General features: G+C 28.1%; 1 protein-coding gene across 1 annotated transcript in view; it reads right to left on the reverse strand.

Annotated features, from left to right (window-relative positions):
* The window catches only part of LOC100169395 (laminin subunit alpha), a 26,884-nt gene extending 6,526 nt beyond the window's left edge, over nt 1-20,358 (reverse strand). The window contains exons 1-32 of the mRNA XM_029488092.1: nt 20,184-20,358; nt 18,340-18,467; nt 18,157-18,265; nt 17,617-17,787; nt 17,333-17,546; nt 17,035-17,244; nt 16,691-16,963; nt 16,458-16,595; nt 16,121-16,393; nt 15,908-16,042; nt 15,667-15,831; nt 15,429-15,587; nt 15,108-15,364; nt 14,890-15,039; nt 14,687-14,818; nt 13,852-14,058; nt 13,156-13,792; nt 12,917-13,074; nt 12,519-12,675; nt 11,296-11,695; nt 10,990-11,110; nt 10,733-10,897; nt 10,191-10,672; nt 9,841-10,069; nt 9,437-9,564; nt 9,172-9,296; nt 7,937-8,241; nt 5,817-5,967; nt 5,493-5,746; nt 5,253-5,420; nt 4,731-5,188; nt 4,369-4,648 (exon numbers count right to left, since the gene is read on the reverse strand). Coding sequence (XP_029343952.1) covers nt 4,369-4,648; nt 4,731-5,188; nt 5,253-5,420; nt 5,493-5,746; nt 5,817-5,967; nt 7,937-8,241; nt 9,172-9,296; nt 9,437-9,564; nt 9,841-10,069; nt 10,191-10,672; nt 10,733-10,897; nt 10,990-11,110; nt 11,296-11,695; nt 12,519-12,675; nt 12,917-13,074; nt 13,156-13,792; nt 13,852-14,058; nt 14,687-14,818; nt 14,890-15,039; nt 15,108-15,364; nt 15,429-15,587; nt 15,667-15,831; nt 15,908-16,042; nt 16,121-16,393; nt 16,458-16,595; nt 16,691-16,963; nt 17,035-17,244; nt 17,333-17,546; nt 17,617-17,787; nt 18,157-18,265; nt 18,340-18,467; nt 20,184-20,225 — 6,981 coding nt within the window. The 5' untranslated portion in view covers nt 20,226-20,358. The remainder of the gene's footprint in view (nt 1-4,368; nt 4,649-4,730; nt 5,189-5,252; nt 5,421-5,492; nt 5,747-5,816; nt 5,968-7,936; nt 8,242-9,171; nt 9,297-9,436; nt 9,565-9,840; nt 10,070-10,190; nt 10,673-10,732; nt 10,898-10,989; nt 11,111-11,295; nt 11,696-12,518; nt 12,676-12,916; nt 13,075-13,155; nt 13,793-13,851; nt 14,059-14,686; nt 14,819-14,889; nt 15,040-15,107; nt 15,365-15,428; nt 15,588-15,666; nt 15,832-15,907; nt 16,043-16,120; nt 16,394-16,457; nt 16,596-16,690; nt 16,964-17,034; nt 17,245-17,332; nt 17,547-17,616; nt 17,788-18,156; nt 18,266-18,339; nt 18,468-20,183) is intronic.
* Between the last annotated feature and the right edge of the window lie 4,377 nt (nt 20,359-24,735).

Raw genomic sequence — 24,735 nt, forward strand, 5'->3', positions numbered from 1 at the left:
TTTTTGTTGAAAGAAGTGGATAAAAGTGGTATTTGGATCTCTAGTATTAAGGTAATTAATTTTAAAACGGATTAAAGAGAGAATTTCAGGACAATCTATTGAACCTAATATTAGTTTTTGTAAAAATTTAGAGAGTAAAAGTGTACGATGGTCAGAGGGTAGAGAAATATTAAGAAAATTTAAAACATTATTATATGTGCCGTGGATAGGTTTGTTTATGTTAAATTTAAATGAGATAAAACGTAAAAAATTATTTTGCACAGATTCCAGCGTAAGAGCTTGTTTCGACGTACTGTTTATCCAGATGAGGGGGCAATACTCTAGATTAGAACGGACAAGAGAGATGTAGAGGATTTTTAAGGGAATAGGATCTGAAAATGCAGCACAAGTACGTTTAATAAACCCTAAGTTACGAAAAGCTTTATTTTTAATCATTTCAGTATGTAGAGAAAAATTTAATTTACGATCAAAAATTATACCCAAATCTTTAAATTGATTAACAAGCTCGACATTTGTTCCAGAAATTGAGTATTGAGAGTTAACGGGATTTTTAATTAGGTAAAATTTCATAAATTTACATTTTTGTATATTTAAAAATAGATTATTCTCATTACACCACAAAATAAGGTTATTAATGTCTAATTGCAAATTAAAAGCGTCTTGTTCTTATTTGATAATTTTTACTAATTTTGTATCATCGGCAAAGGATATTAGAATTAGTGATGACGTTAGGAAGATCATTTATAAATATATTAAAAAGAAGAGTTGACAAGTGGTCACCTTGAGGAACACCAGAAGGTATATTAAACTGTGTAGAGGTAACATTTAGATATTTAACGATTTGGTGGCGTCCGGATAGGAATGATTGAAACCAATTTAGTAGAGAACCTGAAAAACCAAATATTTGTAATTTTTTGATAATATCAGTTTGCGCATTTAATCCAAAAGAATTAAGGATTATGTTTTTCACCACAGCTAAATTATTACATGAAGATCGCTTGGGAGTAAATCCATATTGATGATTTGATAGTAAGGAAGAGCAGTAGCTTGATAATTTTGAGGAGATTAAGTGTGAAAATAATTTCGGGATAATAGATAGCATAGAGATAGGGCGATAATTCGAAATTAATGAAGGGTCACCTTTTTTTAAAATTGGATAAATAAAAGAAGTTTTCCAAATTGATGGGAATAAACCTTTTTTGAGAGATAACTTAAAGATATTTGTTAAAACTGGAGTTAAGATAAATCTACAGTTAAAGAGGAATATAGAGGGTATACCATCCGGTCCTACATTAGAGTTAAGTTTGATTTTAGAGATTAAATTAAGGACATCTAATTTAGTGAGGAGATAGAATTTAGATTTATATCGGAATTTAAATTAATTTTATTAATATTTAGAAAAGAAGAATTAGGTGGCTGTTGTACATTAGAATAGGAATCTGAAAAATATTTAGCAAAAACATTAACAATATCGGTACCATTATTAACGACTGTTGTATCTAAAGATAATGATTTAGGAAGCGCATTATTATTGGTAACATTTTTAATAAAAGACCAAAAATATTTTGGATTATTTATTATAGAAAGTTGAACATTATTTATATAATTTTTATAATCAGATTTAGCGAGCCTTTTATATTTAGCTCTTAAATTTGAAAAAGTAATATAGTCAGAGATATTATTGAATTGTTTATAGACGAGGTGACAGATTTTTTTCTCTTTTAAAAGCAATTTTAAAGAATTTGAATACCAAATTGGGTAAGTATTATTATATATACGTCTTTTAGGAACAAAAATATTTATAGAATCATGCAAGATCATATAGAGACGATCAACTACGCCGTTAACATCGGAGGAGATAGAGTTAATGATATTAAGTGAGTCGCCAATGTACTTAACGATTTTAACATAATCACAATTATTTTTGAAATCGTAAGTTATATCATAAGTAGTCGATAAGATATTAAATTGTTCATATTTCAACGTGATATTAACATAGACCTTATACTAATAGACGGTACGTGGTAGTAGTTCCGGTGTCCAAGCGTGACGGCGCTGATCAAGGTGGTACACCGTACACCGCACATGCGCATTAGATGATACAATACTCTGTATATTACTGTATATAATATATATATATCACTGTAGCGTAGACCGCACCACCCACCCGCATCCCGCCTGGATGTTCCGTCTATTAGTATAAGGTCTACGGATATTAAGTGCTGGGTGGTGTTTATCAATAGGTAACAATGGGTCAGACTCATTAGAGACAGATAGGTGGATATTAGATAAGACTAAATCTAGAGCAACGTTATTGTTATTACGTAATAAATTAAATTGATTAAAATTAAATTGGGATAACATACTAATAAAATAAGAATCGTTTGGAGAATTACATATTATTGGTAACGAATAAAGTGACCAATTTAAAGAGGGGAGATTAAAATCGCCTAATAAGACAAATTTAGCTTTTGGGTTAGGTATAAAAAGTTCATTGACTGCTTTAAAAAATTGTTCATAAAGTGTTATAGGAGAGAGAGGAGGAATATAAACGCAACCCAGAATCAAAATATTAGGACCAAAATTAATTAACACAAATATATGTTCAATACTTTTAACAGAAACATTTAAGACTTTACAAATTAAGGTAGATTTAACTGCAATTAGTACACCACCACCTCGACCACTTGAGCTATTGAGTGATGATCTATCACAACGAAAAACTGTGTAATTAGAGAAGTTGAGTTCAGACGTAGATATAGATGGATAGAGTCAAGTTTCCGTGAAAGCGATGATATCCAAACCAGAAGTACATAAAAGTGGAGTAAGTGTATTTAATTTTGACACTAGACTTCTAACATTTTGGTAGTAAAGTTGGAATTCGGTAAAACTTAATAGTTTTTTTGGACCACGGAATTAACAATTGATGGAATGCCCTTGACGTATTTTATTGTTAGATTTGACTCACCATCTGAACGTCTTTTATCTAATTCTTTACGCAGATTTTGAAAATACAAACGTTGTTTGGGAGTCTTGTCACTTGTTATTCTAACCTCATTGAAAATTTGATCAGATTTTAGTTTTCTCGAAGAACTCAAGGTCTTGAAAACATCAGATGCGGAAACTAGTGAAATTTTCAAAGGGCGAATCTTACCGTCAAATTTTCCGAGTCGCTGAATTGCAATGGGTTTAATGTCCAAAGCGAGTTTGGTAAAAATGAGATCGACTGTTGAAGGGTCATTGGAATCGTCGGGCACGTCAGGAACATTAAATAAAATTACGCTTTTAGGGCGGGCTTGGCGATCAACGAAGTCCGAGAATGAGTCTTCATCTGGAGTGGAACGGTTGAGTTCAATGGCCTCAAGTCGAGCTGTTAAACTATTTAAATTATTATGGAGAAGAATATTGTCATCTTTTATTGAGGATAATTTTTGTTCAAACGCGTCTAATTTCGCAGTTTGTTTGCTAACGAGGTTTATCAGTTTAGATTGTTCAAATTTTAAGAGATTTAACTGTTTTAAGATCAACTTAATATCCGGTGAGGAAATATTGTCAGATTGGGTGTCCGATTTAGAGTCTTTTTCTGGTTTTTTTGTACAGTTAGGACATGACCAATTTTTTTTTATAGAAATTAAATAGTTAAGATCGTCTTGATTAATTTTAACGCACTGCATGTGAAAACCATTGCATGATAAACAGGTATCGACCCGGTTTCACCTCGTTTTAAAGTAATCGCACAGACAACACACGAAACCATTATTAATATTAGAAACAGAGATAAGCGACGATACAACTAGCTAATGTAATAAACATGTGCACACGACAACGGTTCGACACTTATTTAGATAAGAACTTGACCTGGGCCATTCATATTACATATTAAAAAGGCTAGGGACTAACAAACCTTAAAAAAACCATGAGATAATATCTCATTATGATGCATTTATAATTTATATTTTAAAAAAATCTTCAAATATGCTTTAAATAAACCCAAAAACAATTTAAATTTACATTTCTGAAATACAAAATCATAATAATTAATAGCATTTAATGTTTAATTAATATAAATAAAACAAGAAATTGTTTTATTTTATTATTTAATTTTGCTAACATAAATCTAAAAAAAATATATAACAAACAAAATATGTGCTTTGATACATAATGTTAAATAAAAAATTAAAATTAACATAAACATACTTATTGGATAACTATTTGTCCAAATATATATAATGTATATTTAAATCAATGCCTAATAGATGGTTATTAATTTATTACCCCCTATGTATCAATCTGTGAATTGGCCAAGATAAAAATAAATTATATTATATACGCCACTGCACACTACTAAACATAGTAAAATGAAAATACCTGCTCCTTGAGTCTATCCGAATGTTCTTTTGCTGCATCCAGACCTCTTTTCACTTCTTCCAATTTTCGTTGTTCTATTTCAATTGTAGATTCTACACTATATTTAGCGTCTTTCAATGAAACATTTTCGGCACCAATGTTTGCAAATGCATCCTTAGATTTTTTTATATCATCTAATGCCTCTTTCACTGTTTTCATCAAAATTTCCATACCATCATTTGCCATATCTTTTAATTTAGTCAATGAACTTATTCGATCATTTTCTTTTGTCAACGATTCTCTAAAATTAAATCAATATAAATTAGTACTGTAATTTAAACATTTTTTTTGTTACATTAAACAACTAATTATTTTTAACTAACCGGTTTGCATCATTTATTGAACCAGTTTGCATTGCTTTATCTTTAGCAATACCCGTATAGTTTTTAATATCTATAATGTCATCATAAAACTTTATTTTTTTATTTTTTAAAGATTTTAATGATTGAGAAGGTGTTTCTAACGGTGATGCAAACAGTGCCATTTTTTCATGAATTTCAATTGATTTATTAAGTAAAGTTTTTGACTCATTATATTTATTTGCCATGTCTGGAAGCGATTTTTTTATATCTTCCAACAACATTTGTGCTTCATTTAATGCTGTATCGATTTGTGGCCCAGCACCGTCTTGAAGGCTTTGCGCCAAATTAGTTACTTCAAAAACAGCTTTAGAAGATTGTGATACAGCTTCATCCATCGCTAAACTCACTTCTACTGCGATATTATTTGTTATATCACCTTTTGATGATAATACCAAAGCATCTGATAAAGCTGATTTGGACTAAACAATAAAATTGTTTGTATCTTTTATATTGTAATTTGTATTATTAAATTAAAAAAAATACCTTTCTATTTATATTTGTTATCTCTTTCTGGAAATCCGTCAAGTTTTTGTTAAGTGGGAATTGGTCAGTGCTACTTGATATAAGGTTAGTTAAATTTGGTTTCAATTTTGATACTGTATCATTTAAGTATAATAGACGTTGAGCAGTGAAATATCCATTTTCCACATTCTAGAAAAACCGTAAGATTGAATTATTAACATTAATTATAAAAAAAAAATTTTATTAGATTCTTTTTCGTACTTTAAATTCATTGGAGACATAGTATAGTTTAGTAAATAAACTATCCGTTACATCTAAAAGAGAATGTGTACAAGTATCACATTCAAAACAACCAACTCCTGTCATTTGATCCATATTTGGCTCTGGCTGTATTAATACCCAACGGTGAGGACAATGGTCACATTTATCTCCAATTACACCAGGTAAACATTCACATTGACCTGTTCGAGGATTGCAACTAACACCAACACTGTATTCTGAGTTGCAACCACATGCTGTAGATATAATATAATATGAGTTATTCAACTAGGTAATTAACTTAGTTAAAAAAATAGGTTTTATTACATATGCATCCTTCTTCAGTATAATTCCAATATCCAGGTTTACATCGATCACAAGTTCTACCAGCAACACCAGGCTTACATCTACACAATCCTGTATTCTCATCACACTGAGAACTTTCACTAGCTAAAGCACACTCACATGCCTTACAACCCTATATGCAATTGAAAAAAAAAATGTTATTATTATATTCTCAAATTGTAATGATAAAATACATTTACTAATTAGTAATTAGTAAGTTTCAGATTTTAAAGCTATGTATTTCTTTTTTTAGATTCTGAGTGGAACGATGAATGTATTGATTTTACAATGATGTGTGTTTTTTTTTTTAATTTTTTTAATTTTTTTTGTGTCTGTGTACACGATAAGTAGTCCTATTACTTATTACCTATTACAGATAATTTTTTTTTTAATACTATAGATAAGTATACCTATAATAGGTATGTCTAATATATACCCGGTTTTCGAGAAAATCGATTTTGGTTTTTGGTGTAACTTTAAAACAAATGACCGTAGATACATGAAATTTTCAATGGTTGTTTACATTTCCATTTTATATACATGATAAAATTTTCAAAATATTTTGATTAATTTTTAACTGTTTAGAGACATTTTCATTTTCCATTTTTTTTTAGTTTTTTTTCTAAAAATATCAATAAAATTTTATTTGTTGATTAAAAAAGCTTGAAAATTTAATAAAAGGCTCCTAGTATATTGTTTAAAAAGCAGATGAAAAATATTAAAAATCCTTAGTCACGGTTTTTTTTATAAGCATTTAAAGTTCAAAAATTGACAAAATATGGAAAAATCACGAAAATGAGCAAATTATTTTGAGTTAAGAATTTCGTAATAATTTTTTTTTTTAAATCTAAGATTTTAAAATGTAATACAAAATTCCTTATAAGATTATCTACCTTTATCAAACAAAAAATATCTATAAGAAAGTCAAATTAATTTTTATGATCGTTTGAAATTCATATTTTTACAACATTTGAAATTCACTCGATTTCTCATGTAACGATTTTCTTATTTTGTTGTAATTAAAAAACGAATGACTGTAGATACTTGAAAATTTCACTGAATGTTTATATTAGTATTTTTTATATACGATGAAATTTTGAAAATAATTTGACACTTTTTGAGCCGTTTACGGACATGGTCAGTTTTCAATTTTTTTAGTTTTTTTTTCTATAAATATCAATAAAGTTTTATCTGTTTGGCCAAAAAGTGTAAAAATGTAATACAAGGCTCCTGATATATTGTTACAATAGCAGTTGAAAAATATTAAAAATACATATGCACAAATTTTTTTTATAAGCATTTGAAGTTAAAATCTTGACACAATTTGGACGAAATTACATATTAAAAACCCTGGAATAATTATTTTAGTTATTTTGTTGTGATTGTATAATATTATTCGTGGGTACTTGAAACTTCTAAAGTATACTATTATATTTCTATGATAGTACCACGGTTTTTTGTTGATGTATATCGCGTTATAAGTACCTAATAGATATTATGATATGATTAATTTGGAATTTATTATATGTACCTATTATAGGTCAATTTTTTTTAAATACTATAGACTATAATATAATATTATGTCTTATACCTAGACTGACATACCGTCTCCGCTCAGAATCGTTTTTCTTATACAATGATTTTATATCATTGAATTCAAATTTAATACCATCTATTATACAGTGACCCACTTGTAACCTAATGTACAGCAGAGTGACATCCACTTACCCACCTTTTTTTAATATTAAATGATCATATACATTATACATAATATATAATAATGATGCATTCCCATTTTTCTGGGCTAGACTTACAGAAAAACTGGAACACATGATTTTTTCCAACCATGTATTATTATAATTGGATTCAAAAACTATATAATTTATAGAGAATTCTAATTTTATATTTCTAATCCATATAATCAGTAATTATTACCTACAATTGATTTTATTTTAAATATAGGTGATTTTTATTCAACTTTATAATGATGTGGAGTGTCCTTAATTGTATACTTATAGATTACAAACAGATTCTACATATTAAATACTTGGTAATCAAACTAAATTTGTTGTATAATTATATTTAATAATTTAAAAGTTTACCTTACAAGTTTCGAAACCATAATGATTTACAGCACATCTATCACATTTTTCACCTTCTACATTTTGATGACAGACACATAGACCGTTATAATTATCACATTTTTCCATTCCACATTTATCACAATCACATGCTTGACAATCCTTCAAATTTACAGCGTCCCCAAAATACCCTGGTCTACAGTATTGACATGATTCACCGAACGTACTGTTTAAACAACGTGTGCATTTTCCAGTAATTGAGTCACATGCTCCTGGATCTTCCTTGTTTATATTACCAGAACATTGACATTCCTTACATACCTCTCCTATAAATATTAATTAATTCATAATTGGTTGAATTTGCTATATGAACATTGAATAATAAATAAACTTAAATAAAAAGTGAAATCCCATTTAGGAACTACTATGCCATTAAATAAGCTAATTTTATTTTTTTTAAAGAAGTTCTATCACATTATGTAATAAAACTTAGTATTATTATTGTGTTCAATATGTCTAGATTATTGACTATTAATTATAAGTTTATTATTTTTGGAAATTAGTATACATTTTCAATGGCGTAGCATTAACATTTTGCCCCTAATAAATGTATTATTTATATGCAAAAACTGTAGGAATTTGGTTTAATTTAAAAATTTAAAAATTTAAACTTTCTAACTTCTGGTGACAGACGGACGGACAGCGGATCCTTAGTAATAGGGTCCCGTTTTACCATACGGAACCCTAAAAATGAGGTTCTTATTTGTAAAAAGAAGTTTGTATAATTACAGGACACTTCTTAAATGGAATAAAAATTCTAAATCATTTTAAATATGGTCTTTAGGTTTACTTAAATCAAAATTTAACTACACTTATTATCAAATGAAAAATGGTGTTTTTTAACGCTTGGTAAATCACAACTATAGGTATGATATATTGTTTTTTTAATGATTATTGCAAGAAAAGTATGCATTAGGCAGGTGCGTAGTCAGGATTTTTTTAGGGAGGTTAATTTAAATTTAAATTTAAATATAACTTTTGGGAGTTTCACACATTATCTGTAGTAGTCATCTCAAATGAATTATGTGAAATAAAACCATAAGACAATATATTTTTTTTTATATATTTGAGGCATTAAGTAAATACATTTTTTGCATAAATATGCCAGTGGGGGGAGTCAACGCCAAAATACCCCCCTGGGCTTCTCAGGTGGTTATTTTGAATAAATAATTTAAACTTTGAAAATAAGTGTATACCTGGCGTTTCAGGACTACCATAAAAACCAGCGTTGCAAGACTCACATCTTGCTCCAAAATAACCAGGTATGCAGTCACAGCTGATTTTATTACCATCTGGGCTGACTTCGCAACCTGTTGCAAAACTGAAAATAAAATATATATTATTTATCAAAGTAATTTATTTCTCATTTTCTTATATGTCTTGTGTATTGAGTGATTTATTTTACCTTACAACAATATATAAGAATATAATAGAGACCATATAAATTATACATTGTCTTACTTGTTTGAGGCTATTGGCAGTGGACAAGCACATATAAGACAATCATAAGGAGTACCAATAGATGCATTTCCATGGTAACCTATGATACATTTTTCACAATGGTCACCTGTGGTACTATGCTTGCAATTCTAAAGCCATAAATACAACAAAAATATCACAGAATTAAATGAATGAACATATTATTTAATAATTGAATTGTTATCTATAGTTATGATTTTATCCCATAAAAAATATAAATAAACAATTCAAAACTTATTAAACTATCTTAGTAAAGCAATACTTATAATTTATAATTGATGATTTATTTTTGAAGAAATAAGATATATGGGATATATCATGAGATATTTTATATAAATTGAATATTAATTATGATAGAAGGTTTGAAATGTTCTTAATAAGATTACATTGCATATTCCAGTAGCCTTGTCACAAGTATTAGAATGCCCATTACACTGACAAGGGACACAAAAGCCTCCATAAGGACCGGTTTGTGCTCTATAGAAACCATCGGCACATTCTTCACATGATAATCCAACGTAGTTGGCAGGACACTGACATTGCTCGACAGACAAAGCTATTTCTTTTGATTGGATATATTCTTCTTGTGCAGTTTCTAATGATATACTTGATATCCTGAAAAATGTTATTGTATTGTATTACATATTAAGATAGGTATTAAAATTATTTAGATTTTTAATGCAGATATAGTGTATTAGTGTAATAAAAATGAATATGAAAATGTTTGAATAGGTACCTAGTTGTCACTGTTGGTTCCCAATAAGTAGCTCGGATGTAAATACCATCCAAGTTCTGTAAAACTTGCATTATTTGTTCTCTAGTGGTCTGTAATCCATTAGCCAGTATGAAATTTTGTTCTACAATTTCAACAAAATTTGGGAACAAGGTACTTGATGCTGGTTGTTCCAATGAAAAATAAAACAAATAAGTATCGTGGCCATATAATATAACATCAGGACCACCAACAGCACTTCCAAAAAGGTTTGATGTATACTGAATAGAATAATTTAAAAATCCTCCATATGATTTAATTTGATTTCCCAAGTATTTTTTTGGAGCAAAGAAATATGTAATTTTTTCTTGAAGCTTTCTAGGTGTTAAATCAACTCCAATTTCATTATCCTCTATTTTCTCTACCATAAATTCTACATCTTCAATTATAATAGGTTTAGTTGTTACATTGACAATTTTTAACAACCAGTTTTCCATATCGTTTATCTAAAACAAATTATAATATATATAATATTTTTAAAAACACAGTATTATTTTTAAAAATACCTCTGTTCTGTAAAGATTGGAGCTTTGACACCGAGTAGTCTTACCAAAGCAGAAACATTTTGAACATCCTTCATCATTCTTTTCTTGTATATTAAATGTACCTTCTTTGCATAAATCACATGCTTGACCATAAACATTTGATTTACAAAAACATTCAGAGTTGTTCTAAATAAATTGTAATAAATAAATAAATAAAATATAAAGTATAAACCAATATAATATACTATAATATTTAAATGTATAAAAGACAAACAAACCTGATTACAAATTTCAGACGTTGTGCCTCTGTAGTCACAATTACACAAATAACAACGAGGGAAAGACCAATGCCCAGAACGGCAATGATCACAAGAACGACCAACAATGTTTTCCTTGCACCTAAATTATAAAATATAAGAATATATAAATCAAACATAATTAATAATTATCATACCTATTATAAATGTTTGAATTTTTCTTAAAAATAAATAATTGTAATAATAACCCAGAAGTAGAAATTTGAAAAATTAAAAAATATTATTAACAAAAAATAAATAAATACTTAGAAATAATACAGTAATTACTCGCAAGATCCATTGAACAAGTCACATTGACGATTTTTATCTTCCACGCCAAAAAAGTTACAGTTGCACTCTTCGCACCCAATTATTGGATCAAAGCCATATGTCATTGGTTCACATTGATCACAGTTTTTTCCAACTACACGTGGTGGACAAATACATTCTCCTGAAGAAGTTTCACATGTAGCGACTGATGGACAGTTACATGATTTACAATCCGGAAATCCAAAATATCCCGTCTTGCAAGCTTCACATCGTCTACCGATTACATTAGGTTTACACTGACATTGACCACCATAAGGATCACATACATAGCTTAATGAACCATCAGAGTTACAATTACAAGGTAGAGCTCCACTATTATATGCAGTTGTTAATGAAAATGTGGCTTCTTTACAAAAACCTAAAATAAATGTCCATAATTTATAAGTACATAGAAAAATTATAATTTGAAGTAAGGAGGAGTACTCTTCATATTTATTCTTTATTCTATACTTAAGTATCAATTAATTTAAAATACATAATATACAGAGTGTAACAGGAAGACCTAACAGATATCTTTTGTTCCAATCAACATTTAAAAATGTTGTTATATATAATTTATAGACTCTTGCGTTACATAAAAATTATTATTATTATTTTTTAATACTAAAAATAAAAATTTTAAATTTGATTTAAATTTATTTGGACAAATTCAAAATAACCAATTTGTGAATTTGATTATAAGAACAATTTGAAAGGTAAAATTATTTATCTAAGTTAAGTAGTTTATTTTTTAGAATTTCTTAAAATATCAGGATGTTTTTGATTAAATCTACTTGAAACATAATAACTTTTTTCAAAATATTATTTTTGGGAATTTGCTGACAAAAGTATATTTCTTAAACTATTTACTAATCATATAATTTTAACAATTTTTGTCATATGTTAAAGTTACATATTTTTTTTTTTTTTTTATAGGTCTCCTTGTTACACTCTATATAGTAACACAGTACACTATCTACACATTTAAAAGTTTAATATCAATTAAAATCTAAAGATCTATACACGCTTACAAAGATAATAATATGTGTAAGCAAGATAAGGACTGAGGATCAGTTAGAAACATTACAACAAATAGAGCCAAGCACTTAAATTTGTTAATAATTGATTGAAATGTGTGTTTTTTTAAAAAGAATTTGCACATAATCATTTTAACAAATGAACAAATGTATTTAAAATATTACCTGTAGTAGAAGTGTTGATATAAAAATGATTGCTTCCGCAATTTGCTATGAATAAGCCAGTATAGTCAAACGGTTGTTCTACTGTAATAGAATCACTATATTCCTGAGCTGGGACAACCAAAACATATTCTAACCAAACACTTTTATGATTTGGCTCCTAAAATTATATGAACATCATGTAAAATAATTATTTTAATTTCAATCATTCATAATTTTTTTCAACAAAGTACTTCTTTTTTGAATTAAAGTATATATTTTTATTTATTTAAATTGTTTACAATATTTGATTTAATAAGTAACCACATAAAACTAATTAATTACTCTTCAAACAACTTTATGTAATTAGCTTATTAACTGACTAATTTATTTTGTAAAATAAATTTGAAACAAATAATTACCTTTAAACTTAGTAAAAAGTTTTCTGTCAGTTGAAAATTTATGTTTCCATTCGCTTGTTTTACTACAGAACGACATCCCGAGTTTGATGGACAATGTTTTATAGGCAAAACTGCTTCGTATGTTTGACCATTATGTATTAATGCATTCATTTCAAAAGCTATATAACATAAACCAAGTTATTATAAGTATTTTAATATGGTTGTAATGGTAATTTATGTATTATGTAATAATAAATTACCTGGAAAATCAGGTTGATAAAATTGAACAATAAAAACATAAGCTCCTGGAGCAGGAACTTTTCCAGCCAAATCTACAATACTGTCTTTGTGATCAAGGATGATCAATGCTGTGGTGTTGTCAAATATATCTTTAGGTGCAGTTGTGGAGAGACGAGCCTCATTTCCGGTTTTAAATTCCACTTTTTTTGTGTCAGGAGGAGTAGGGTAGAAGGACTGAATACATTTACCATCTTTCTTTACACATGAAGGATTTGGGTTTATATAGTCTAAAGACCATTTATCTAATGGTAAAGCAACTATTGATTCTATTCCAACTTTTGAATGATCTTTTCCTCCTTTTAGTATTACTTTGGTAACTGGTTTATTTATATCAAATAAAGCTACTTTTCCGGTAGCATCCACTGCAGCTTGCCTGCATAGTGTAGTATGATGACAAGCGTATAATATTGCTTTACCAGAATTCATCTTTTCATCTACTTCAATTTCAATAACTGCCTTTGTTTGAATAGAAGATGGCGTCATGTAATTAATTAAGATAACATAAGGTCCAGGATTCACAATTGATAATTCTAGATCTAGTTCTGGCTGTGCTTCACTAATGACTGGTAATTTTGGGACACCTAATATGTCCAATTGCTAAAAAAACAAAAATATTATTATTTTTTCACGGTTTAAACACATTTTATTTTTTTTACTTTTAAATTGTCAACGAAATCAATTGGTTCTTTGCCCTCTAAAGTTAATGCAGTTGTGCTCTTGACTTGATCAAATTTAGAAGTACTTGGATAGTCAAAATGTCTGCATAGACCAACTTCGATGTTATCAATAACACAAGGATTTAATACTTTGTCGACCAGTATATCTCCTTCGTAGTACTCAGCAGGCAAAATCACAAAGTAATCCTACAAATATATTATATATTACTCATTTAGAGTCACTTAGTATTTTATTTAACCTACAAAAATACAAAAGTATTTATTTTTGTCGTACCAATAACTTCATCTGTTTATAATGTATTGTGGGGAAATATATTTATCATTGAAAAGGAATAGTAAGGTAGATTTACACAAACCTTTTTTTTTTTATAAATAGGTATGATTATGATATTATGTTAAGGCACGTAAAATACGAAAATAAAACTACACCAGTGGTGTTATTTGTCCAGTAAAATAACATTTTTAGCCGACAAAATTGGGTAATACAAAATATTAAAAACAACAACCTAACCAATTTATAAAATAAAAGAAAATAATAGTTAATTTTTGTTTGTTATTCAAAAGTAGGTACATCTAAGGGTAATGTCCTTATGATGGAAAGCTTATACACTCACAATAACATTTATTTGTATACACTTAAAATACGAAATACCTGTTTTTCCCTAAATGTTCATAAAAATAAAAGAAGAAGCACAAACGTTGATGATGAATTTGTGAAATTGTGAATTTACAATTAAAATGGTTTTTAATTTTGTGGTCAAATTTTGACCAATGGAGAATATTTGTATCATTAATTATAAGCTCTAAAACTAACCACAAACAAATTCTGTTCGATTTTTATAGTAACGGCCCACCGTCCAGGATTCATCACAAAGGGTGATGGAATATTTCCAGTAGCTCCAGATACTGTCACAAAGGTTGGAGTTTTTGTAGGTTTTAGTTGTACCTTCAAATAAAATTAACTATTAATAAATTGTTAATTTGTAAATAATATATATATATATATAATTTATTTACCATGAACTTTTGTTCGATATTGATGTTATTTGGTGTTTCAGGTGTTATCGATATTAAACCCAATATGGTTTCATTATTTAGATTTACATATCTCAATACTATTCGATAAATTGATGGTTTCTCTATATTAAGTTCTTGTACAATTTCACTCTATTTCATGTTAATTAAAAACAATTACAAAAAAACTAATATTTACAAAGACCAATTAAATTATTTACCTGAAGTTGAGAGAAAACAGCATAACCTTTCCAAGAATAATCTGGGAAGAATTTATCATCAAACCCGTATCTGACTGGAGTATATGCTGGGGTTCTACCATCCTCAGCTTCATACAAAAGTTGATGTAAAGTTGGGAAATAATGTGCTTGCATTGGTTCAGTACAAGCTCTTCCGACAATTCTAGGTTGACACAAACATTGTCCATTATTCTTATCACATTTTTCATTTATTGAGCCGCCAACATTACAACCACATTCTAAACAAAAATATTTTGTTTTAATTTGTATCCAATTTTTAAATACTACAACAATGAAAAATACCTGTACATCCAAATAAACTATTTTCATTTAAACTATAAAATCCTTCGGAACATTCATCACATCTTCTAGAAGTAGCAGATGGTTTGCAAACACATTGACCAGATTTTGGATTGCAAACACCTACACCACTAAGTACACCAGGCATGAAACAATCACATTCTGAAATAAAATATTAGATACTTTATATTACAACTGCGTATAATATACCTAATATACTTCTAAAATTATTTAATTATACCTTGACATCCGTCTGGATTTGTGGGTTGTAAGTTCCAAAAAAGTTCTCGACACTCATCGCATATTCTACCATTGACTCTGGGTTTACATTGGCATAATTCACCCAGTGGCAATGATCCACATCCAACAAACGTTGACAGAACACCAGCAGGATTACAATTACACTCTGTAAAACATATATTACAAAAATAAATATTTCAAGTAAAAAAAATGTATTAGGTATGACTTAATTAATATTTTACCTTCACATATTGGGAAATTGTATAAACCTTCCTTACATTTATCACACCTAGTTCCCATGAAATTTGGTTTACACTTGCATTTACCATCATTATCACATGATACTCCTATCGATCCTTGACTATCACAGTCACAGACTGAAATAAAATGTAGGTATACATTTTAATTGAAATCGAAGAAGATATAATTTTAATTTATGATATAAACGCGTTTACATTTGCACTCGGGATATTGATAGTATCCTGGACTACATTGTTCACATGTTCTCCCAGCAAAACTAGGTAAACAAGGACATTTTCCCGAGGCATCACAAATGGATGTTGCACTTCCCCGTTCTGAACAACCACACGGCTTACAGTCTGGATATCCGTTATAACTATGTAAGCACTTGTCACATCTAGGACCAGCATATCCCTCTTTACACATACATTGCCCGTTAGTTTTATTACATACTTCTGGTAATGAGCCAATTAAATCACAATTGCAATCTGTAAAAAAACAATATGAATAATATGCTAATATTATATAATGCTATTATGTTAAAATAATTACAAGAGCACGTGGGAAATCCATAATAACCGTGGTTACATTGATCACATGAAAGATTTCCGTAACTGCTATGACACAAACACTGACCAGTCTTTTGGTCACATATCGAATTCCTTGACCCAATTTCGTTGCACTCGCAAGCTGTATAAATTATCAAATTAGAACAATTTTTTATTACACATTTTTTCAAATTAATTTTCTTGTATTTACGTGAAGGTATATAAATATATATTTACATTTGCATTGCGGGAAGTTATAAAAGCCATCGGCACATTGATAACAAAATTTTCCACCGAAATTTTGTTTGCAGGGACATTGCCCGCCTGTATTTTCACATTGTCTTCCTCTTGTTCCATCCAAGAAGCATTCACAAGGCTTGCAATCTGGATATCCGTAATATCCCTCACTACATCGGTCACAATCTGGGGCAGCATAAGCGGCCTTACATTCACACTTACCGAAACCTTCCGAACAATTTCCGGTCGAATAAAAGTGGTCACAATTACAAGCTAAAAATTGAAAAGTGTCATAGGAATTAAAAATTAAGTAAAACTAACCATAATAATTATAAACAACTTACGTTGACACACGTCCGTTTCATTCAACAACTTTCCAACGGGTCTGTAAAAACCGAAAACGCATTTATCACAGTTGATACCTGTTGTATGATCTCGGCAATTTTGACACACGCCACCTCCTTCGTATTTCCCGTGAATATCAATCGACAGATGTGACGTGTCTGTTGCGTTGTCGTAAACACAACTCTCAGAATGACCAAAACAATTGCATGCTAACATGAAAATAATCAGTTGATGCGTTATTATGAGTAATTTACAAACTTTTAAGTTGTTTCAAATTTTTATAATTAATTGTCTTACGTTCACACTCGAATAGTTTATCGTATTTAGACTGACTCCATGCTTTCTGTTCAAAACCTGGACAGCATCTTTCGCAATTGTGGCCACAGGTGTTATGTTGACAACGACATATGAGCTTATACGAATCTGTGGGATCAGTTATGTCACAGAGATCTGCATGACCATTGCAACGACATCTACCACCAATACTCACGTCTTTTATCGAGTAAAAGTACTATAAACAAGATAAACACTTGCATATGAATTAAACAAATAAAAAATTAATCACAAAATTGTTTACTTACTCGTCTAGTGGTTGTGGGGTCTTGTCTGGCCACAGACATGAGATGACCAAGCAGATTTTTTACTCTAAGTAATCTAAATCGTACGTTAGTAGCTCTGGTAAATTCTTGTAATGCGTAAGAATTAAAAAAGTTGTTTGCTGAAGGTCTATTAGACAAAAGCTTCACAAATATCTGTAAACAGGTAATTCATACGTTGTTGAATAATAATAATAATTATATGTATCTTATTATATATATGTATCTTAATGTGTTAATCCTATACTATAATATATAATTATTTAAGAACAAAAGTAATCCTGTAAGTTGACAGAAATATCTAAAATGTCTAAACATGGTGATACCTATTCTATTTCGACATTTCGTAGAGATAGGTAGGTACAATTAAAAATATATATCTTATTAATAATTATAATTTTCACCCGTCTTTCCAATATACCAAAAGTTTCTTAGTACCTACCTATATTTGTGTGAGAATCAGCAATTTGATTTTAATTAATTGCATTTTTAAATTAAGTATAGGTTTACATTATGAATACTTACTTCACCATTTTCTAATGGCACAATTTTTGAAACCGATGTGTCACAAATAACCGAATCATCGGACGAAATGGGTTTAATGCTTTCCTTTCCAAAATATGATTCACAGTCTCTAAAAATATAGATACCGATAAATATTCAATTTCTATGATAACCATTAACCACCAAACTATTATATGTACTTACGCAACAGTGTCAGCAAAATATTGCCACGGAAGGTATGTTTGTCCGTGATCTGCTGATCTTTCAAGTACCCAAACACCCGGCCTAGGTGAGTTACCCATTTTAACAACAACATAAGCGACATGAAATTCCTAAAAAAATTATTTGAAATATGTAGTACAAAACTACAATAGTTATATTATACATATACCTATTTTAATTTTTTAATACATTTACAAATTAAAATTACTTTGTCTTGGACGTTTGTCAAAACATAATTAAATCATATCAATATAATATTATACTATTATATTATAAAATTCATATATAGTATTGTAGGTATTAAAATTATTTTCAAATTTTTATATTCGTATTTGAATATTATTATTATAATACACATTATCCGTAGGTATAAATGTTTGATTTAAATTACACGTAATCAGGAGCGTATTAGGTACCCACATATATTTAAATGTATTTATAAACATAAATATTAATTATAATATATTAGTTTACACTTTACAGTAGCAGTTGCAGTTAATGATATTATGTTCTTTAAATCCAATTTAATTAGAAATAACAACAAATATTATCACTCTGTATATAATCTCAATTTGTATATTGTAATTCATTATTTAGTTCATTAATACATGGTATTTTGTAGTTGTTGTTCAATGAGCTTAAATAGTTGGCATTCATAAAAATATTATCTATTTGCTAGTATATTAATCGTCCGGCGGAAGTGATTTTGATAATAAAAAAAAGCATATCATGAATGCTAGATATAAAACAAAATTTCGTAGTAATATAAATATTTTTTATTTCATTATAAACTCATACATCAAGCCCAATAGAATACAGCATTATCATTAAGAATTAGCTTATGAAATTGTAAATTTGTTCCACTACGATTCTTATTTAATATTAGAAAATATTCATTAAGTAGCCTCTATTATATTATTAATAAATGATCAAATACTCGAACTATTATAAGTGTAATGCATAAGGAAATTATTGTCGTGGTGTTCCAAAAAAGTAATATTCAAACTGAACGAAATCAACTTATCGGACATGTAGGTCGTACTTATCTGGTTCCTGGGATATTGAACCGCACGAACGTGGCAATAGTGTGATAACCACGGACGACCTTTTATGCTTGCGCATATTATTAGTATACCTGGACATTCGATTAATAAGCTTTAAATTTTGCTCTCGGGCAAATTAGAAAATATTCACGACCTTGTTTTTTAATTTTAGTACAACGGCATAATTTTATCTACCTACTTCCTAAGAAATCGTTATATAAAAGTTCGAAATGTCAAAAACTATGCATATTTTACGGCCTTGTTCATCAAAATATATAGCAATATATGTATAGGCAACACCGAGTTAATAACTATAATAATAATCACTTATAAATTATTATGTCTGAACAAAATAATAAGAAACACATTGATAATCTGATAATCTAATATTTCCTAACAGGGCCGTATAGCCAGACATTTTTTTTTTTTTAAGGGAGGGCACTTTATTTTGTTCTCTAGTTTTTGTATAAAACTAGAATACTTTTCACCTGTTACTTTATGTCTTTATGACAACATTGTTTATAAAAAAATTTCGGGTTACGGCACTGACTTCTAATACCTACCTAATTCTGAATTAATATAATATATTTTTCTTAGCTTTGTTTTATTTTCGTGCAATCATATAGAATTGTACGTTATTTAACAGATAATGGTTTTATTTGTATCAATCAATAATACATATTTTGTGAAAAACTATAACTCAATATGAAGTTGCTATTAGACATAAGTTAACATTAAAATAAATAAATATATATTTATTTGTTCACTTATTTATAAACATACCTGGCCTAAATCGATTGTTAAATTAATCTCGTTGTACTTCATTCCTCTGGATAAAGGTGGACTCTGCCACCATGTTTCTTGTCCATCGACTGCATATTCTGGCGGATGAGATTTGTCTGGACGACTATCGTCACAATGATCGCATACCTAGAACGTCAATGTATATAAAAACAAAAAATTAAATAAATTATTAACCTTAAAAAAAAAACAAATTGTCCCAGTCAAAAGCTCAAACTTTATTAGGATACATGATCTGATTAATAAAACTTAAAGAATCAATATAGGTATTACACAATGAAAAAGATTTTTGACTAAAATGATATTATTAAACATAGGTTTTAATCTTTTGTTTTTTTTAACTACCTATATGGCTATATCATTTAAAAATTACATTACTACAATATCATCAATAGGTAGGTAGGCATCACATTTCATTTATTTTATTTTTTTAATCAGTGAAATCCACCTATAATTTTGTCTGAAATATAAAATACCCCTTCGTAAGTTTAAAACTAATATGTATATTTTACAAATGTTTGTACATACTTGGAAAAGAAAATACGATTACAAAGACTAAATGCTAAGAGAAAAACAATTATATTTTATTTATTAACTATTTTTTTCACGTTATTTCCCCGGGAGAAGTTAAAAGTATACTGATATTAAAATATAATTGTTAATTTATAACTCGTGTCAAACATTACAATTTGTATTTATAATTTAAACTGTATCCGTTTGCTTGACACGAAACGCAAATTCGACATGTTAAAATATTTAATACCCAAAAATGTGTTTTATTAAAATTAAACCTTATTCTGAAGTTGATGATTCTTAACTTTTCTTTATAATAGGTGTACCTAAATAATTAAGCAAAACTAATGCAAATATATTTTTTCTTAAACCTAAACATATATACCTATATACTCTAGATATTTAATATATTCAATTTATTTATTTTTCGATATATAACCTAATTTGTAAAATATCTTTGGAACTATTTTAAGATAGGTATATATTTGAATTTAATATGTTTTAACGAGAACAAAGTTTATTAGTAATTTAGTGTTAATTGCGTAAATTTATTTTCAACAAAGTAAATATGTTTTTGATATATTTGACATGATCATCATCGTCATCAGTACCTATATTTTAAATACAATTTTATTTTTAAGGTAATTTTAATAAGTGCTTTTAATATTTATCCAGTTGAACTAACATATTAGGCGCACAATAAACAATAATTTACCGACGATCAACAGAAATAATGGATAAAATAACTATAGTTAGGTTAGGTAAGGTTTTATAAAATGTTTAACGATTAATGATTAAGCAATAATAATTAACAAGTAAAATATATGCCTACCAACGCCCTTGGGATGCGACTAAAAAATCAAACTTAAACAAAATTCAAACTTTCCAAACAATTGCACCCTTCCACTGACTGCCATTTTTCACAAACATAACACTTTACGCTTCCAATCGATTTTGCTTTGAAAAAATATGATGATGAAGCACGTATACTATACACGTGCTTCCATATATTAGGTGACTTCAAAATAATGCTATTTCCATACCAAATGATTTTCTATCTAACACTGCCTGAAAATCTTCGGCTAAGATTTGAAATGAAGTGGTGTTGTGACTTGTTGCTAATCTAATTATATTATATTGCATACAGAATTTAACTTAAAAGTGTAATATTATATTTATTGACATGTTCACCGTCAAAAAAATATCATAAAAATGGTGGCTCTTTAAGAAACTATTTCATATCTGTATCATACTATTAACTCGTTAAATTATGATGCATTTCATCTTAGAGATTATTTATTTCAAATAAAATTGTATTAAAAAAATCAAATATCCCGATATGTAATTAAAAGTAACACGAAAAGTAATTGTATTCTTTTATATTAAAATAAATCGCAGTTTATAAAAATAAACTCTAGTTAGGTACATATTCATAGGTACTCTGCAGGTTATGCACTTGACGATACCTTCATAGAGCCTATGACCAGTTATCTGTTCAAAATACAAATATTAATCTTTTTTGGCAAAATTTAAATATAAATGTGTTTGCATTTACAGTTTATATTGTATCATATATTCATATAGAACACATTTTATCAACAGTGATATTATTTAGATAAAGGCAATTTACTTTTGGCTTGACAAAACAAGTAAATTAATATTTTCCATTAAAAAAAAATAAAAATATATATATTTGCATATGAATAATTAGTATAGTACATGAATATAATAATTATAAGTACAAATCCATGGAAAGGTATATAATTATTAACAAACGTCCATGACTATTATATAAAAAAAAAAAAAAATTAAATTAGGTCAATTCCTAATTGAGTTAATATCGATTGTATTTGAAAAAATGAAGTAAATAATAAAAAGTTGAACCTTATATCTTAATGAGTGTATAAAAAATTACAATTTTAATATTATTTACAATAAATTATATTTGTAAAGTGATATTATTTGAAAATGTATCTATGTAATCAATCATGATTTTTAGGTGGGTACAAGCAGTAAATATAAGTACATTATAAAATCAACATGACAAACTATTAGGTACCTATTCTAAACAACTAACTATAAAATAATAACTTTTATTATTTTCATATCACAGGATATTTTGTAAAATATCGATTATTAGTTAAATTGAATTTACTATTATACCTATACCTAAATACCTAATTACTATTAACTATATTAACAAATGCCTATATCATTGGTATATAAATATATTTTTTCTCGGTTTCATACATTTCATAAACTTACATTATTAAGTTCAGTTGGATTAATAACCTATTAAATAGTAATCAGTAATCATTACATTTGAGTAAAATTGTACCTAGGTAAAACCTACCTAACTATGCCAATTCATATTTTTTTTAATCATTACGAACATGCAAAAGTTGAGCATATCGCGTGCATGAAACTAACCGTAATGTAAAAATAATTGTATACAGAGCAATGTCAAAGAGGTGTTGAAATAAAAAAAGGCCTATTCAAAAATGTTGAGGTCGAAACATCTCTCATGATGAGTGATGACATATTGTATAATACGACGTCCGTATTGATATTGTCGTTGTAATATGTATGAAATCTATAACTGTTTCAGGTGACAGTATCAACAATACGCAATATAATACCTCGTTCTATTGTTCTGAGTTGTGAATATAATTAAGAGTTAAAATCCTTTGCCTTTCCAATTTTAATACATATTCAATTGTAAATTATTTAAATTTTAATAAGTCGGGTTACACGGTTTCAGGTTCTTCTTCCGGTGTAAATGCATCATATCGAGTTTGATCATCAACTATACAGAAAGCCTTTTTAATTGAATCAAGTTTGAAATAGTAGAACTACGTTAATTTGTAATACAATGCATTGGAATATTGTTTACCTCCCACTCGCTACCCCATGACCCCAAGTGAAATGTTTAACTTTCGCCGGGTAAATAATTTTATGAGATGAAAGTAAAAGTTTACGAAAATATAAGGTGTACCGCAGCAAAGTATAAACAAAACTTTATTAGGCATAAATTTGTTCAAGCACATAAAAGACATGCGTAAAATTGCACATTTATCCTTAATCGTGTGATTTATATAGGAATTGTTTTTTCCATAATACACAATATTTACTCCGAGTTTTCTTAGTTATAACTTATAAGTTATAATCAATACTAAATAATTATCATAGAACCTACAGAAATTAACTTTCTGTAAACTAATTTAATTTATATGCGTTATTATTGAAATTGTCTATGAAATTATGGTTATACGAGTATAATGGTATATTTTTTATAGGGTAATTATTTTTGTAAATATTGGTTTTAAACACAGGTTATAGCTTATAATATTAGTATATACATCAGGGGTGGTTAGTCAGTAGTCACATGTTTAAATAAAAAAGGTATTAAAATGTTCTTATATTCATGGCAAAGTTAGAAAGACTATACAATTATGTTTCACGATAATTAATGACTGTATGGCTATAATTTCACATTATTAATAATTAGTATAGATAGTTTTAAAATATTTTTTTTTGGTCACGCTATTGGACTAAAAATATAGGTACATTTACTGACGATTAAGACTCTAAAATACACTTTCAGTAATGTTGTAAAACTGTACTTATGCACATTCTATAAACAAACTTGGTAACTTTACGTATATACTGTGTAAACCACTATCTGATGAACTACACAATAGGGAATTCAGGGATTATAATTAAATAATTATACAATTGTTTGTATTTTTAACAGTTAATAGAATAATGTTTATTCATAATTATTCATATTTCATAGTGTCTATGATTTCGCTTTTCAAATAAAATACAAGACTTAACTATAAAAAAAACGGGTAAATGGATGTCGCTCTGCTGTACAGTAGGTTACAAGTGGGTTAATGTATAATGGATTGTATTAAACTTGAATTCAATGATATAATGTCATTGTATAAGAAAAACGATTCTAAGCGGAGACGGTTTGTCAGTCTGGATATTTTATATTGTTATTATTTATTATAGCCTG

The sequence above is a fragment of the Acyrthosiphon pisum genome, chromosome A1 (genome assembly GCF_005508785.2).
Source record: "Acyrthosiphon pisum isolate AL4f chromosome A1, pea_aphid_22Mar2018_4r6ur, whole genome shotgun sequence".
In the NCBI taxonomy this organism is placed as follows: Eukaryota; Metazoa; Arthropoda; class Insecta; order Hemiptera; family Aphididae; genus Acyrthosiphon; species Acyrthosiphon pisum.